The 18286-nt window shown below is 40.6% G+C and overlaps 1 protein-coding gene across 11 annotated transcripts in view; it reads left to right on the top strand.

Moving 5' to 3' along the window:
* The window catches only part of PITPNM2 (phosphatidylinositol transfer protein membrane associated 2), a 352986-nt gene that overhangs the window by 229457 nt on the left and 105243 nt on the right, over positions 1-18286 (top strand). For 10 of the 11 annotated variants that reach the window (XM_075834044.1, XM_075834086.1, XM_075834087.1 and 7 more), the window contains 5 exons: positions 7685-7918; positions 11172-11501; positions 13574-13669; positions 14673-14777; positions 18176-18243. In XM_075834044.1, coding sequence (XP_075690159.1) covers positions 7685-7918; positions 11172-11501; positions 13574-13669; positions 14673-14777; positions 18176-18243 — 833 coding nt within the window. The remainder of the gene's footprint in view (positions 1-7684; positions 7919-11171; positions 11502-13573; positions 13670-14672; positions 14778-18175; positions 18244-18286) is intronic. The other variant, XM_075834085.1, reaches the window with a different exon arrangement.

Genomic DNA, 18286 nt, shown 5'->3' on the forward strand with positions numbered 1-18286 from the left:
CGTTTCAGGTGTCTGAGAAATATGATCCTTTTATTGGGCGTTTTAAGGCCCTTAACATTCTAGGAAATTATTTTCATAAAGATAGCATTATAATAATCGTCTCAGTGTTTTGGATTCCTCTATACCCAAGCAATTGGGGAACCGTTGCAATAATAGGAGAATGAGCACGTCTGCAAGATCCCCAACCACGTCTATGTACCAACATATAATTTTCATAAATGGCAAAGTACAAAACGTTGAACATTCCAATTCAATAACTGTAAAAACATGTGGGCCTGCACATCAATGAGTGTAATAAAGAAATCAAATATATCACACTCTCTTCTGAGTCTGGACTTCTCTTTTTTCCAGCATATAACGGAGATCCCCCCCCCTGGATTTAAAGTAACGGGAACCTGACAAGAAAGATATTATCGAAGCAGATCCCCTTCCGTCTCTAATAATATAGGACTGTGTGTGCCATGTACCCAAGCCCCCCACAGGGACTATTACTAATATGGACATGTGGGGATCATTATGTATGCCGATCGGCTTATGTAAGCAGCAATACTGTCATCTTAGTCGTGTTTGTGACTCACCACCAGCATCAGTTAGTCTCAATTGTGCTATTAGGGGAAATCAGTCCGGGCATCTAGTTGTCCAAGAGGTGCTGTTCCTTCATTGAGTCTTGAAGTGTCGCTTCTTTCGCTTCTTTCTCCTCCATCCTCCCTACGTTGTCTGGCCTCTGGAGATCCGTTTAGATTCTTATCTTGTGTATGCAACGTTGTTAGGGCCACTGCTGCCTCCTCTGGGGATAAGTGATTTTGTTCGTCCATCTGGATGAAAGACACGCAGAATAGCTGGGTATTGCAGTTGGAAACGCTGTTTGCGTTGGTAAAGAGTGGAGCAGATTTTACTGAAGGCTCGTCGCATTTTCGCTACTTCAGCTGAATTATCTTCATAAAGTAGGAGTTTAGAGCCTCGAAGCTCCATTGGTTGTAATTTTTTAAGGTATGCCCGCAGTAGTGAGAACTTATCGTTGAAGTCCAGTAATTTCATAATGACTTGTCTCGGTCTTTGCGAGTGAACTGCCTTGTCATCCATGCGGTACGAGGGGTCAGGACCTATACGATGAGCTCTTTCCAATCTGCAATAAAAGTCCAGGCCCAAGGCCTTAGGTAGATCCTTCTCGCATAGTTGTTGCAGATCCGAGGATTTAAACTTCTCAGGGAGGCCCACCATTCTGAGGTTACTTCGGCGGGATCTGTTTTCCATATCCTCCATCTTGTCACCTAGGCGGTTATTTTCCGCCAATGATCTACGGAGAGTGGAGTGTAGGTTTGCATTTTCATCTTACAGCTGAGCAAGTCTCTGTTCCATTTCATTCAATCGGGTACCTTGTTGGCTCACTTCTCTTTGAGGTCTTGTGAAGGAAGCCTGAATCGTGGACTCCAATGATTTTTGGATGTCGGGAGCAATTCTCCACTCCACTTTTATGGCCAACTTTCTATAGTCTATCAGAGAGACATCCTCCTGGTTTGGGTTTCCCTCTTCATGATCTAGATCCAAATCTCTGCAGACATGGTCAGATAATTGTGAAGATAATTGTGAAGATAGCGGTACAGGTACCATGTCTGCCATGTCAGCGGCACTATTCAGGGAGTTAGATTTTTGGCCATTGCGCAAGTAACAGTCCATGGGAGCAATCGATATAGCACGTGCACTAGGTAAGCCTGTGGTGCAGGGGAAAGCAGGGTATCAGGATTGTCAGTCTGATAGCACTCCTCAGAGGAAGCACATGCAGAGTCGTGCGTAATTGCGGTAGTGCGGCCTGAAATGGTGGACTCGTGTGGAGTCAGGATGTAATCAGCAGCTAGACACCCTCAGTTTGATTTCCCTCACGATGTAAATTTCTGGTCAGCGGGGGCTTAGCCAGCCTCACGTCATTTATCTAGCAGCTCCTTCCTCCTCCGTGGGGAGTCAGCCTCAGGGATGGACTATGCAAGGCATCGGTGGTCCTTACCCGGTCCGGCTATCTCGTGACGCTTCAAGATCAGAGATGTCTCGTTTCCGGTTCGGAGAGATGAGTACCGTTACCCACTGTCCCTATAATCAGGTCTGTGCCGCGAAATGCGGCTTTCTCAGCGGATTTTGCAAGGGTGAAGCAGGAGCTCTCCTTCTGTGCGTCCTTGCATGCTGGCGCCGGAACCGGAAGTCCACCGATTTATTAAACGATGGGGCAGAAATGCTCAGCTACAGAGGAGTAACTTGAAGCTCCTGTGCCCCAATACAAAATCTATAACAGGGCCCCCCATCTACTATTTCTAATAATTATGTGGCAGATGGGGCTTTGGGCCCCCACAGGCACCAAGTCCCAGGTGCAACTGCTTCCTCTGCATCCCGTATAGCTACGCCCCTGATAACAATGTCACCAAGGGTACAGGAACAGCTTAGCATCTAAACAAAGGGATTGCTGATTGTTTCTAGTATTGTTTTATACTTTTTTCACATTGACTGTTGTTTAACAGAGTGATAAAGGCAAGTCTTTTTGCTAGGGTTCCAAAGCAACATTTGGTCGCTTGAGAGCCACAATAAATTTACGAAATTACAGCTGTTGTGCATGAAATACTGATTCCCATGGCTTACAACATTCAAACATCTAAAACACTGGTGATAAATGGCAGAATATCAGATAATTTCCACACACATGCCATGTCAAAAGAGACACTACTGTTAAAGTAACAGGGCATCAGAATTTCAGTAAAATTAATGTAATTATTCGTTATGAAGTACCTAAAACTTCAATGATTATTTTTTATATGCATGCAGTTTGGTAGGCAGCACACAAATAAATTGGGAGCGCGCCATTCTACCCATTTTTTCTTTCCCCAAACATTTTTCTTATGTGATTGTGATATACAGACTCCTCTATGGAAGCAATGCTCAAAAGCGACCCTCCGGTCCCATGACAACATTTTAAATAGGACTGGGAATATGCAGTAGTATTACGTGGTGCCCTCCAGTTACAACCCTCTGCTGTGGAACCGTCGCTATGGGGTCCCCCCTGTGTTGTCCCAAGATGGATGCAGCGCTTGTTCGACTACGAGTCTGAGATACTCCCACTGTTCTTGAATTGGCCAGAGCTGCTCACGTGAGCAGTTCTGGCCGATCCGAGAACAAAAGGCGTGTCTAAGGCATATCATGTTTTAAGTATGGGACAGTAGTTCCACGGAGAGGCAGGGACTCCTAGCGTCGTACATCACTATGATGCTAGGAGCCCAGCTCCCTGCAGTGTGTTTGGTCCGGGACTTGCGGCCGAAATAGGTTCCGTCCTTTACAGACCGAACATGCTCATGTGAATCCAGCCTTACTGTGAAGTGCATTGGCCATTTTGGGACAACACAGAGGGGACTACAAAGCAGCGGAATCATGGCAGAGGGGCACACCTGGAGGGCACCAGGTAATATTACTCCATATACCCTATCACGTTTATAATTTTGTCCTGAGACTGGAGGGTCGATTTTAATTATAAAATACATAAAACTGAGGGTAGACTTCAATGACATGCTGTGCAGTTTAAACATATGTAAGACATTTTCTTCTGTTTGTTTTTTTTTTACTGTATTTGAGGATTTAAATGTTGCCATATTTTTTAAAATATAGTCAAGACATTGACAAGGTTAGAAATAATGATTTTTATTTGAAATAATAATTTTCTCCTTCAAACTTTGCTTTCGTCAAAGAATACTCTATTTGCAGCAATTACAGCATTGCAGACCTTTGGCATTCTAGCTGTTCATTTGCTGAGGTAATCAGGAGAAATTTCACCCCATGCTTCCAGAAGGCCCTCCCACACGTTGGATTGGCTTGATGGGCACTTCTTGCGTACCATACGGTCAAGCTGCTCCCACAACAGCTCTATGGGGTTGAGATCTGGTGACTGCGCTGGCCACTCCATTACAGATAGAATACCAGCTGCCTGCTTCTTCCCTAAATAGTTCTTGCATAATTTGGAGGTGTGCTTTGGGTCATTGTCCTGTTGTAGGATAAAATTGGCTCCAATCAAGCGCTGTCCACAGGGTATGGCATGGCGTTGCAAAATGGAGTGATAGCCTTCCTTAATCAAAATCCCTTTTACCTTGTACAAATCTCCCACTTTACCAGCACCAAAGCAACCCCAGACCATCACATTACCTCCACCATGCTTGACAGATGGCTTCAGGCACTCTTCCAGCATCTTTTCAGTTGTTCTGCGTCTCACAAATGTTCTTCTGTGTGATCCAAACACCTCAAACTTCGATTCGTCTGTCCATAACACTTTTTTCCAATCTTCCTCTGTCCAATGTCTGTGTGCTTTTGCTCATATTAATCTTTTCCTTTTATTAGCCAGTCTCAGATATGGCTTTTTCTTTGCCACTCTGCCCTGAAGGCCAGCATCCCAGAGTCGCCTCTTCACTGTAGACGTTGACACTGGCGTTTTGCGGGTACTATTTAATGAAGCTGCCAGTTGAGGACCTGTGAGGCGTCTATTTCTCAAACTAGAGACTCTAATGTACTTGTCTTGTTGCTCAGTTGTGCAGCGGGGCCTCCCACTTCTCTTTCTACTCTGGTTAGAGCCTGTTTGTGCTGTCCTCTGAAGGGAGTAGTGCACACCGTTGTAGGAAATCTTCAGTTTCTTGGCAATTTTCTCGCATGGAATAGCCTTGATTTCTAAGAACAAGAATAGACTGTCGAGTTTCACATGAAAGCTCTCTTTTTATAGCCATTTTGAGAGTTTAATCGAACCCACAAATGTAATGCTCCAGATTCTCAACTAGCTCAAAGGAAGGTCAGTTTTATTACTCCTCTAAACAGCAAAACTGTTTACAGCGGTGCTAACATAATTGCACAAGGGTTTTCAAGTGTTTTCTAATCATCCATTAGCCTTCTAACACAGTTAGCAAACACAATGTACCATTAGAACACTGGAGTGATGGTTGCTGGAAATGGGCCTCTATACACCTATGTAGATATTGCATTAAATCCACACGTTTGCAGCTAGAATAGTCATTTAGCACATTAACAATGTATAGAGTGTATTTTTGATTAATTTAATGTTATCTTCATTGAAAAAAACTGTGCTTTTCTTTACAAAATAAGGAAATCTCTATGTGACTCTAAACTTTTGAACGGTAGTGTGTATATATATGTGTATGTATATATATATATATATATATATATATATATATATATATATATATAAAACCTGAAGAATTAAAGAGTAATTAAACTTTCAAACCCCCCACTGATTCGCTAAAACAAAGCAGCAGAAGCGCTCGGGTCAGCGCTGAGCCGCTTTGTTTCGGATTGCCTTTTCTCTGAAAGCTGAGCAGTTGGTGTACGGGCTCAATAGAAAGTCTATGAGCCCGTAGAAAAGCCGTTCAGAAACTAAGTGGCTCAGCGCTCACCCAAGCGCTTCTGCCTATTTTCGTTTTAGCGATCGGTGGGGGTTTCAGTGCTCAGACCCCCACTGATCAAAACTTCTGACATGTCACTATGACATGTCAGAAGTTTTTTTTTTTTAATTTAGTTACTCTTTAAACTGTGTCAAATATTTGTGCCATTTAGCACTCCCAGACTGTGTAACGTGGTGTGTGTGTAAATTCTAGGGTAGATGCACTGCGTAAAAGTACACCACATGTATGTCCTGGAAGCCACTGGAAATCCTGCGGAAATAATGCTAGAAAAAATAAAAAGTTCATACTTCCTTCGTCCTCCGTTGTCACGACGCGTCCCTCTGCTCTGAGTACAACCAGGCCTCCTGGGATGACTCTTTAGTCCATGTGACCACTGCAGCAGTCACATGGGACGAAAGTCATCCCAGGAGGCCACGCTGCACTCAGAACAGAGGATCGTGTCGCTATTACAACACCTGGGGGTAAGTATGAACCTTTTTACACTCCTCAACATTGAAATTTCAACACCAAGAAGGGCAATCTGTAAGGTTATGCAAATTGAGGAAGTAGCAGGTGTTGCCAGATCTGCAAATGATCTAATTTTCGAGCACCGAGCTCCAATCTGTGGCATGTGGGAGGAGAATTAAAGCCAGATTAAAAGCAAAGTTGTTTTTTTTAGCCACATGAAACCTCAAAAATCAAGTGGTGTGGGATGATTGTGAGATGCCTCCTGTTCGTCGACGTGCCAGTCGGTGCCACTTGTTGCAAACTAAGAGGGACAGAATCCTTGAACTGAAACTCCTTGGTTTATCTTTTCGGCAGATCGCTACGCGCCTAGGTCGAGATGTCAGCACTGTTCAACGTTGGATGTCCTGGAGGATGAGAGAATGACAACAAAAGGTGCGAGGAGGTGAACCTCTGCAATCGTCTGATTGGAAGAATGGCGCGTAGTGATCCATTTTGTATTCCAAGTGAAATTGGACGTCACATCCAAAGTTTGGGCTGGCAACCCTTGTTGACACAAACCATCAGAAGGCGTTTGCATGACATTGGGCTACAAGCCATACGTCCAGCCTACAGGTGTTCTATTGACAACACGCAACCACTCTCAAAGGCTATCGTGGTGCACGTCAATGGAGGCTCGAATGGAGGTCTATCCTCTTCAGCAATGAGTCCCGCTTTTGTCTCGGACACAATGATAGCCGGAGATTGGTCTGGAGACAACGCCATGAGGAGGCTTTCACAAGGGAACGTCACACCGGTCCTACTCCCGGGATTATGGTGTGAGGTGGCATAATGTATGGTAGCCGTACCCCTCTAGCCTTTATTTCATGTGCACTAACAGCTTGGCGTTATATTGATTTGGTTGTGAAACCAGTGGTACGGCGTTTCTCCAAAGTGTCCAAGAAGCTGTTATTCAGCAGGACAACACCAGGCTACATGTTGCTCGTGCTACAGTGAGCAGCCTGCGTGGCCTAAACGTGCTACCTTGGCCTGCAGCGTCTCCGGACTTGTCTCCCATCGAGCACATCTGGGACATCATTGGTCCGCAATTGCAAAGGGAGCTGCCAGCAGCCAATCTTAATGATTTGCATGCCCAAGTGCATTCAGAGTGGCATAACGTTCCTCAGACAACCATTAATAACCTCATTGATAGCATGCCAAGGCGTGTAAGTGCGTGTATTTCTGAACAAATCAAGATGTTTGGAATATTTTGTTTCCATTTTTTTGGTCATTTGCATATCCTTAACATGTCTATCGATCTTGTGGTTTCCACAATTCCAAAACTTATTCTTCTTGGTGTTGCAATTTCAATGTTAAGGAGTGTACTATTTGTAAACCAAAAAACAACAACATTTGCCTATTTGTTTTGGGTTTCAGCTTACGATTGAATTAAATGGGGAAAACCCGCAACAGAAGAGCAGCATATATTGGTGGATTAAAAAAAACGTAACCCAGGTCAATTTGAGTGGTTTCTCGGCTGATTTTTTTCTGCAGTGTTTTGGATGAGATTTGCACAAATCCCATCCACTCTGCTGCTACTGTATTACACGGCGGATTTTCTGGCATAAAATCTGCAGCGTTTGCGCTATGTGTCCCTACCCTAGGGTCTCCAGTTTTTCTAGGTTTTGAATACTTTATAGTGCACACGGTTGAGATATATATATATATATATATATATATATATATATATATATATATATATATATAAATTAATTGCCTTGTTCTAATATATCTTTTTGTTCCCTATTATTTTCTTAACTATACAGATCCTATTGATATTGTTAAAGATCCAATACCTCCACATGAATATAAGCCCGAAGAGGACCCTAAAGTATACAAATCTGTAAAGACTAAAAGAGGCCCCTTGTCTGATGACTGGATTGAGGAGCATAGAAATAACTTTGGGAGATGCCCCATTATGTGTGCCTACAAGCTGTGTAAAGTGGAATTTCGTTACTGGGGCATGCAGTCTAAAATTGAGAGGTTCATACATGATGTTGGTGAGTGTGTTTAATGCTTTCTTAACTATGATAATGTAGGTCATTATTACATAGCCTGTTGTCCCAGTGTAAGGAGCATTGCGCTGCTTTGTGCAAATGTGTTAAAAGATCCTTTGGCTCTCTTCACATTTTCTTCGTTGCTTCTCTTCATAATGGAAGCCACTGCGCAGTGCCGGATACGTCCAATGACCATTCCTAAAGTTGCCTGGCAGATCCCATTGAGATTTCATGAGTTCTGTCATGGTTTCCACTATTGCGCTATTCTTGTCACCAAAAGTGACATAACTACAGTATTCTCCAGTGATATAGTACACATGACTTGTTATATTAATTTCAAGAAATAAGATGTAATAGAGCATGAAACATCCGGATTTATAATTTACATTTAATTAAGCCATGCTTATCCTAGTTATATTTCAGTCTACAGAGAAGTTACGATATTTAGCTTTTTTTTTTTTCATGCTGAACAAACTAGTGGAATTCTCGGGTGTGTCAAAGTTTCCAGGGTGGAGCTGCTTGTGTCTGAACATGCTGCAAGCAAGACTGCTTAGTATAGAATTCCTCACATTTTACTATTCGCATCTGTGACACCTTGCTTTTACTTCTGAACTGAACGTCTTTCTTCACAATTTGTACTAGTAGTACTCCTAACAGATATTAACAGAAAGATTAAAATATAAACAGACTTCTTCTGGCTCTCAAACTATAAGATGCCACGAGACCCCAGAGAAGAGCATTTAATGGCTTCCGTGTCTTTGTTTTACTATTCCCTATTCCCTATTCCCCATTCCCATCCATCCCATTTTTTTTTATGGAAGACATGGTAAACTAGTGAGGAATTGTCCAAACAATAGAAGTCTACAGTGATTTCCTTAAAGGGGTATTCTGGCTGTGTAGCATTTTTACCAGTTTTCATCTATCCACCGGATAGATGATAACCGTTAAATCAATGGGGGTCCGACCACTGGGACCCCCACGTGTCCCCCGTCAATGCCATAGATCCCACCGATCTAACCACTATCGCCAGAATACCCCTTTAACTTCTATTGATATCACATAAAGTTATCAGCCAAGAAACGTAATGTAAGCTGCCAGTATTCTGTGGAAAATGAAGACCTATAATAAATAATATTCTGATGTTCGATTGGCATGAATACTATTACACTTCTGTAGTGATGTGGCTTTTTTAGAGCATTGCTGTCAGAATTCTAGTTTGAGTTCCTAATTACTGACCTGAATTGTTGGAGGGTTTGTGCAGTCTAATGTTAAAGCTTAAAGAATGCTCAGTGGCTATAATATAGAAACTTCCAATACACTTATTGAAACATCTACCCTTCCACAGCTATCTCTTTCCCTGTTCCTCTTTACTTTCAACACAGCCCATATTTTCCTATCTCTGTGTAATGACGGGGTAGGGAGACAGACAGGTGAGCCCTAATCTACCCCACACTCAGTCCCTGCATACTTGCACGGCCCATCCTAGACGACGGCTTACAACTTGGCGACGGTCCCTACACTCAATATGTGCACGACACACAAACAGACAAGGGTACACAGAAGCTAAGGGAAATGGGGCAGTTGCCCACGGCAACACCGTGAGCAACAGGAGTAGTGAACGAGCCGAGTCAAACCAGGAGTGTACGAGGTACCAAACTCAGAGCAGGAGTGTAGTCAGTAAAGCCAGGGTCAAAAATGAAGCAAGGTCAATAATAATAGCAGGAGCAGCAGAGCCAGGAAACCGGAAAGAATCACAGGCAAAGACAAGCAGGAAATTAGGGTATAAATAGACCGAGGGTGGGAGCTAGAACCGTCTGGCCAGGCTGTGATAGGTTCTCCCACTCCTGAGCCTACCAGCCTGACTGGTAGAAGATCGAGTCACTCTATCAGACCTAGGAGCAGATGCAGACTGATTACCCACGGGCGTGGACACAGAAGCTGTGTCTGGCAGATCCTTTACACTCTGTCTCTAATACAACAAATATTATGTAGCACATACTTCCATTGCATCAATTAGAATTATGTTCTTATTCTTGTGTAACTTTTATTGCTCTTATTTCCCTTGTTTATATGTAATTGCAATTTTACATGTCACATAGTATATGATGTTTCCTTTCTAAATGTAATTATTTTTACTAAGCGTTGTATTGACACCTTTTATGTTAATATACGTTTTTCTAAACTCATTGATGGAAAGAGATTTGAAAATAAATATTCATTGTTTATGTTGAAAAGATGAAAACCCATACTAACCTAGTCCTGCTCACTCAGCTGCTGGAATTGTTAAAGGGGTATTTCCATCTTCTTTATGGCATATCCACCTGATATGCTATAAATGCTTGATAGGTGCGGGTCTCACCTCTAGGACCACCACCTATCAGGAGAGCAGACGTCCAGTGACCCTCTTCACCAACTCATGCTGGCCGTTGTCTCAATAGAAGTCAATGGAGAGGTGGCTGCGCTTAAGGTATCACTGAATATTTCCTGTAATAACTTGATCGCTCAACACACAAGCTACTAGTCCATGTTACTAGTGTTTATTTTATTACTGGTTCTAGATATTTAAAGAAGGAAGTATTAAGTATATTACACTGTATTCTACCAATATGTGAGGTGCCTGCTCATGGCAGACCTGTTACAGCTTGTGAAGAGAAATACAGGGCTTTAGAAATGTGAAAATATGGCAATGATAAAATTTTATATAATTTAATAATCTGGATCAATGAGAAATTATAGTTTAAGCGTTTCTATCTTTTCCAACTGCTAATGTCCTGTGTTTCTCTTCTAAACCTGTCCAATGTCTCCCATGAGCAGACATTGTTACACCTTGCTATAATATAGTGTAATATACTTCATAATCTAGATCTGGTAAGAAAATAAACAACATTAATATTAGACATATTGATTGTGTGTTGAATGTGCAAGTTATTAAAGGAAATATTCAGTGCTACTACATTTCTTTTGCTCCCCAGGTCACATTCTCAGTGGCCCAGAAAGCAGAAATCTAGGGTGCTCTGTTGTAGGTTCTAACACATGGGGAGCTGCAATCCCAAAACTATTCCACATAGTTTCATCCTATATAGTTTTATAAATAAACCTTTTGACATCAAAATTTTTTTGTTCTATGAGTAATGGATATCTAATTTCTGAAAATGTAAAAGAAATCGAACGGTTTATAAAGGAGGAGTTTGTGTATTGAAAACACACAATATGACAAGATGCATTTTTACTCTAGTCTTAAATTCCCAATTAACAGGTCTGCGGAAAGTTATGGTAAGAGCACATAGGCAAGCTTGGTGTTGGCAAGATGAATGGTGCGGTTTAACTATTGAAGATATCAGACAACTGGAGAAAGAAACACAACTGATGTTGGCCCAGAAAATGGCCCAATTTAGTTTAAGTGAAAATGAATCAGAACAGCATGGAGCCAAAGAATCTCCCGGAGAGAAGGATACAGAAACCAAGGCCATTACTTCTATAGAAACGGTTGATGAACCAAGTGGCATGACAGAGTCACTTTCAGGAAGAGGACTAACCAAGCAATGGTCCACATCCTCTAGATCATCCAGATCATCAAAGAGAGGAGGTATGGCCATCAGTTCTTCATAAGAAGGATATTTTAGAATAATTTGGAATCATTTTGTTGTGTGTAATCCTCCAATAACCTTACTTGTGCTTAGTGGATACATAAAGAACAGAAGAGCTCCTCTGGTATCTCTTCTGTTGGTTGCACTGTGGTATCTTTCCTATTTTAAAAAGTTGTGATGTGTGTGCATGCATCATTGTTTACGTATTACGTGTATGTGTGTGTGGGCTTTTTTTTTTTAATGATTTATATGCCTGTATTTTTGGTCTGCATACCCCCATATGTAGCTAGTCAAAAGCAGGAACAGATCTTGGAAGATCTATTTAGCTTTTATGTCAGCCACTTGTGTAGGAATGCTGAACTTTGTTTCATGTACATTAAAGGAGTTATTCGACTTGTGAATTAAAAAAAACAACAAAAAAAACACAGCAGAAAATGTGATAAAACAACAAAAATAATCAGTACTCCCCTCTTCTTTCCCCCAGCGATTCAGCATTGACGCTCCGGCAGTACTCCTGGTCTTTGTTTACAAGTGGCCAACATGTGACCGCTGCAGCCAATCAGAGGGCTTAGTCGACACTTGCTGTATTCCTGGCATCATGGCTCCCATTGCTGAGCAGTGATACCAGGAATATGGCATGTAACTGCTGAGCCCCCTTTGTGATGTGATTTTGCTTTTATTAAAGTACAAAAAAAAAAAGAGAAATGCTCTTTTGTAATACAGTGTATAAGATAGTCTTACAAATCATGTGGCAATATATGTGGATTCCTTCTCATGGTGACATTTTGGGCTGTTTTGCAAGCGGTTTCATATTTGTGTCATAAGTTAAGTAAATATTGGTTCACCTTCCTCTTACTCCAGAGCGTTTTTTTGCTCTTATTTCTTCAGGGCCTATTTAGTAATATTGAACTGTGTCTTAATAAGATTGCCTTAAGCCTAATCGTTTCTTACACTATACATCATTAAGGAAGTCCAAAAGGCGTGACCCCCCCCCCTCCCCCACATTATAACATTGACCCGGTTGTGTCTCTTCCCTTTCACATCCCTAGAAAATGCAAAGATATATTACAAATCTCTTTGCTAGTAAAAAAAAATTCACTATATTCCATCCCGCATTAACCCTTCTATCTCTCATTTGTATCCCTGACCAATTATCCAGATGGGCTTTACGTATGCAGGTCTCTACGAGTAATTTATTCTCCGTACTAAAATGAAGTTCAGTAAACAGCCCAGTCATCATATATTAAACTGACCATTTTTTTTTTTTAACATTGTGGGACATGAACTAATGCAGAATAATTCAAAGTAAAATTCTGATTTAACTTGCATTGAAAAGCCTACTTGTAGAGTCTAATTCAGCCGCTCGTGACCCGTATTGTACAGGCGGCATTTGAAAGGTGAATTATGATTCAGAATTGATATGCATGAGTGGAGAAGTAGAGCACATCACTTGCTCCCCGCTGCCTTTCTTCCAGAGAATAGATAGTAAGAATGCAAGAACATAGCAGCATGAGGCCTATGTAGATAGCAAGGACAGCCCAATAATAACCAGTTCACTGCTGGATGCCGGTGGCGCAATTATATTTATAGAGCCTCAACCAGATTATGGGATTGCCGTTTCCTTTAATTGCTCTGGATCGCTGCATTATTATTATTGCAACCATAGATGTTTTTTCTATAAGAAAGGCTTTACCTGAGGTGACGTTTCCTCTATAGAACATGTCCATAAATCATATATACTGTATGTATATGGTGTAGAATATAGTAATTAGACATATCTGTCCACAGTACAAGACATGAGGACTAGCATGTAATAAGGCCACAAGTGAGCGGAGATGTAGGGCACATGGCTTAAATGAGGAGGAAAGCAGTATATTAAATGCAACTCCGTCTTTGCACATAATGTATTTATAATGTACTTAGGTTCTGGAGCAGAGAAATAACTTTCGAGCTCTCGCAAGTCAAACCCGGCATAACAATGAGTTTGGCTATTATTTGTAATAAAGCAATGCTTGTTTATTGTATCTTCCACTATGTAATGATATTGACCCCATGTGTGTGTTACTCACAGCTAGCCCATCCAGGCACAGCATATCAGAATGGAGGATGCAGAGCATAGCCAGGGACTCCGATGAAAGCTCAGATGACGAGTTTTTTGATGCTCATGGTAAGTGCTCGAGAATTGGATGGTTCCTTTCGTGGAATATGGATACAGGTGTTTGCAGAAGTGATACTATATTTGATACATTCACATTGGAAAGAGAGAAATAACTGTGTATGTACTGGAGTTACCGTATAACTTCTGTATAATTACCAGGCAGTAAAATACGGTTCATAAGTTGGTAATTCTGCTGGTTTCTTGTGGGGACTCAGATGACAAACATGTTTACAGCTGCGCGCTCATTCTTCACCGTGCATATAGGAGTGGAGACGTTTGTAAGGCGCAAAGCATAAGGATGTAAGAATAGAGAAAACCTGTCACTTATACAAAACCAGTAAAGCAATGTATTTGAAAAATTACCGAAGAGGCTCCTTTTTGGAATTTTTACAAACCGGTGCCGCTCTCGTCCAGGAGCTGTGTCTGGTATTGCAGCTCTGCGTCATTCACCAGACATAGCCCACGTTCTAAATTGACACCTATTTGGTAAAACTACAAAGGGCCTCCATGTTTAATTTCATCCCGCACATCTTTTTTTTTTGCTGAAAAAAAACATGCAGTCATAAACCTAAGTTTCATTTTATTACTGCAAATACAAATTGAATACATCAAGAGAATTACTCTATAATAATATTGGCTTTTATCTCTACTCAACTGAGAAATGACCTAAAGCTGCTGCTATATTTCTGTCTATTGATGTAAAGTTACCTAGAGCAATGTGTACGAAACTCTGCAACTCTTATTAAATACTACTTGGTAGGTGCACTTCTGTAGTAATCTATACATCTGTTTTATGGGCCGCAACGGAAGAATTTATTTCGTTCAACTTTCAGCCAAGCCTTGGTGTGTCAACATGTATTTGGGTTACTAAAGGCTATTACTATTTACTACTGGTAACAGTTTGAATTCTTTGCATATTTGTATTAGTAAGAATTTTTAGTATACAAATTCATGGATATTTAACTGTTTTTTGTTTTTTTTCCCCCTTCCTGTTTATTGTCTTTGTGTTTAGAAGATTTGTCAGATAATGAGGAAGTGTTGCCTAAAGAAATCACAAAATGGAGCTCAAACGAACTTATGGACAAGATCGAAACAGCCGAGACGGATGACTTACAGGGTGATTAGAATTTTTTATGAACCTTTCTAGACTAAATCCAAAATAATATTTGTATTGTGTTCTTGTCAAGATATTTCACTAATCTTTTGCTGCTTTTATAACATATAGAAAAATGTTTGGCTGACATAGGGACTTTGATTGACCCTTATAAGAAACATACATGCACACAGTGTTATGATTTTTGTAATTTATTTTTTTGTTAGAAAAACATTGACTGTATCTAGAAATCCGAATGATACACTGCTCTCATTTTCTCCAATTATAATTCTCCTCTAACTAGGGTGAAATTCCTTTAAACTAAGGGCTTGTCCACACGTAGCGGAATTGCTGCGTATTTTCCGTCCGGAATATACGCAGCAGAATACAGTAGCAGCAAAGTGGGTGAGATTTAACAAATCTCATCCACACGCTGCGTAAAAATTCTAAACAGAAATTGCCCTGCGGTGTCTTTTTCGGACCACAGCATGTCCATTCCTGCTGCGGAAAGTGGAATGATTGCTGTATTTTTTTTTAGAGGAGATGTCACCATCTCCTAGCGTTGTGAAAAATGCTGCAAAATCCGCTCCATTTTCTGCAGCCAAAAACGCAGGAAATGGGGCTTTTTTTGCCGCAGCAGAATGTCTGCTACTTTCAACAGAATTGCTACAGAAATTTTCTGCAGCAATTCCACAACAATGAACTACAATATAAAGAGGATTTTTACAAGACTAGAAGCAAAAGACTAAGCAGAGAGAGCTCGCTTGAGACTTGATTAAAAAACAATGGAACATATTTTGTGTTTAATATTTTATTTTGGCCTTTCTCCCTGAGAGTTCTCTACCATAACTAGTGAGTTTTCTTTACTTTTCTATGACTGATCCGATTAACTAAGATATCTGATAATCTGACACTGATCCGGTCCCATTGATGCTGGTGCGAAACTATTTTACTGAGCCATGAAATGTTGCAAAAGAGCAGCCCTAATATTAATCTGCTTTAAGACCAACATTATGTATTTGTTACATTTTCTGACAAGAGATCTGTTGAAACCCGTTATTGTTCATATCAGGCACCTCTTGCCTCATTAATGCAACATTATATTTAGACATGTCTTGTTTTATACTTTTATCCTTGTTATGTGTAGTTTAAAGCAGATTTTGCAATCTGTATCGGCCCAATGCCCGGAAGTGACCCTCCAGTAATTTACCTGTGGCTTTGGGCCAAGTAGTGACAGCAGAAATGTCAGCTCTAGCAACGTCCGACACATAAGAAAACTGCTGTGAAATAAGCCAGCGGCACAGAAACATTCTAGCTGTGCTACAGGATCTGACAGATATTCTTACTTACTAGACCTGGACTACCAAGCATAACACTATTTCTCAATAGGGTTTAAAATCACTATAAACATAGTCATAATTTAGTGTTTGAGCCATTCTTAATGATTTCTTATGTAAGTCAAGTGTTTCTAGCAGTTCAGGAGAGGGCACTATCATTTGGATGTTAGTTAAGAGCAATCAATTTTGTTATATTAAAATAGAAATGTTGGCTAGTGGATTGAAAGGGTTAAAAATCTTTAGTAGATCAGTACATTAGGAGACTTGAGAACCACATGCAGTCCGTCACCTTCATTCAGGTTGGCCTCTGTTGGTTATGGTAGATTTCTACCCAAAACCTAAAAATTGTCATATGTTAGTAAATCAGAAGTTCAAACCGTAGCCAAAGCTATAATAATGTCTCTTACTTACAGAGGTATTGGCATGTTTCTATTCACTTGTGGCGGCCATTTTTGTCAGTGACAACAATGTGTTCTCTGCCTCCAGCCTCCTAATAAAGGTGTTGCCTTTCACTGTAATTCTGCCTCTAATGATCATGACGACTGCTGAGAAGTGATCTCTACAGAACAGGAAGTGGCAGTCTATTATGAGGTGCAGTGTGAAAACGGCAAGATTCCAGGATTTATAGATTTATTATATACAGATAGTGACCGGAAGAATAGAAAACAAATATTCTAATTAATGTTATTTATTTTATGTTGTTTATTATGTATTAACATACACAAATTGATTAAATAACAGGTCATTTACTTATGACACATTCCCATTAACAACAAGCACCACCTTGCGAGCCATTGTGCGCTATTCTCTAATACACATCTTTTACCCAAAATTCTCCTTTTTCAAGTGGGAGGGTTACCGCCTAAAATAATTGTGTACAAGCTAGCTTGAGCAAGGTTCTTCAAAATGACACGTTTATGGGGGAAGAACGTACCACATGACCATTCCAGTCAGTCTGCGGTTGGATGTCGCCTCTGCCCGCTACTGTGCCTGGTGGAATGGGGACGGAACTCGCCTACATTTTAAACATTTATGGCATATACTGTGAACACAAATGTTCTCTTAAAATAACTAATGTCTAATTCAACTTTCAGACTGACTTTAGACCGACTTTAAATACATAAACACCTAAAAAATAAACTTGTCTCAACAGTCCAAAGACTAAAAACACTTGAGCTCAGTAGTTGACCATTCCCTAATGACATAACCTATCAATGGGTAGATTTTATCATTTTTACTAGGACAGAATGAGTCATGGTTGTTCTTGATACAGTGTTAAGTTATTTTCTCACTTTGCTTCACTGACGGTTTTTAGTGTAATTAGATTGTAGAATTGAGGTTATGTAATTAGGTGAGAGAGGAGGGAGTGTTAACCTGTGAAGTACTGTGCTTGAAAATAACAAATGTTGCGATTTATTTACGATGCAGATATTTTAAAACCGTATTCTATATGTATCAGCATGTATATACCATTTGGCCGGGTTCACACGTAGTGTAAATCCTGCAGATTTTCTGCAATGTATTTGGTTGCGCAGTAGCAGCAGAATGGATGAGATCTGAACAAGTCTCATCCACACACTGCGTAAATGATAAACGGAAAGCCCGCTCAGAAATTGACATGCAGTGCGTTTTTTTAATCCACAGCATGTCAATTCTATTTGCGTAATCCCTGCTTCTTGGTTGCGGGTTTTCCTCATTAAATTCAATGGGGCGGTAAAACCCGCAACAAATAGCAGATGTTTCAATTTTTGCTGTGGAAAAACTGCGATTCCGCTGCAAAAATTGCAACTCAGAAAAAAAACAAAAACCTATACTTACCCAGAATTCTGTGCTTCTTCGTCCAGGCCGGCCTCCTGGGATGACATTTCATCCCATGTGACCACTGCAGCCAATCACAGTATGAATCCTTTTTTATGCTGCTCTGTGTGAACATAGTCTTATTATAATGAAAGTAATCAATGAGTATAACTAAATGCATGTTGAAGTGTCAATTGGTGGTTTTCCCTCTTTTCATTCTAGAATGTTTAGCAAAAAGATCTGATCACATTGCCTCACTGTTCTGCTACCCTTTCTGTTCTTTTATAGATGATTCCTACCATGAAACTGCAGAATACACAGTCAGCTCCAGTGTGGAAGGATTAAGTATAATGGAGGTAGGTTTTTTTTAGGTAATGGTTGGGTATCTTTGGTAAGTGA

The sequence above is a fragment of the Rhinoderma darwinii genome, chromosome 1 (assembly GCF_050947455.1).
Source record: "Rhinoderma darwinii isolate aRhiDar2 chromosome 1, aRhiDar2.hap1, whole genome shotgun sequence".
Taxonomy (NCBI): Eukaryota; Metazoa; Chordata; class Amphibia; order Anura; family Rhinodermatidae; genus Rhinoderma; species Rhinoderma darwinii.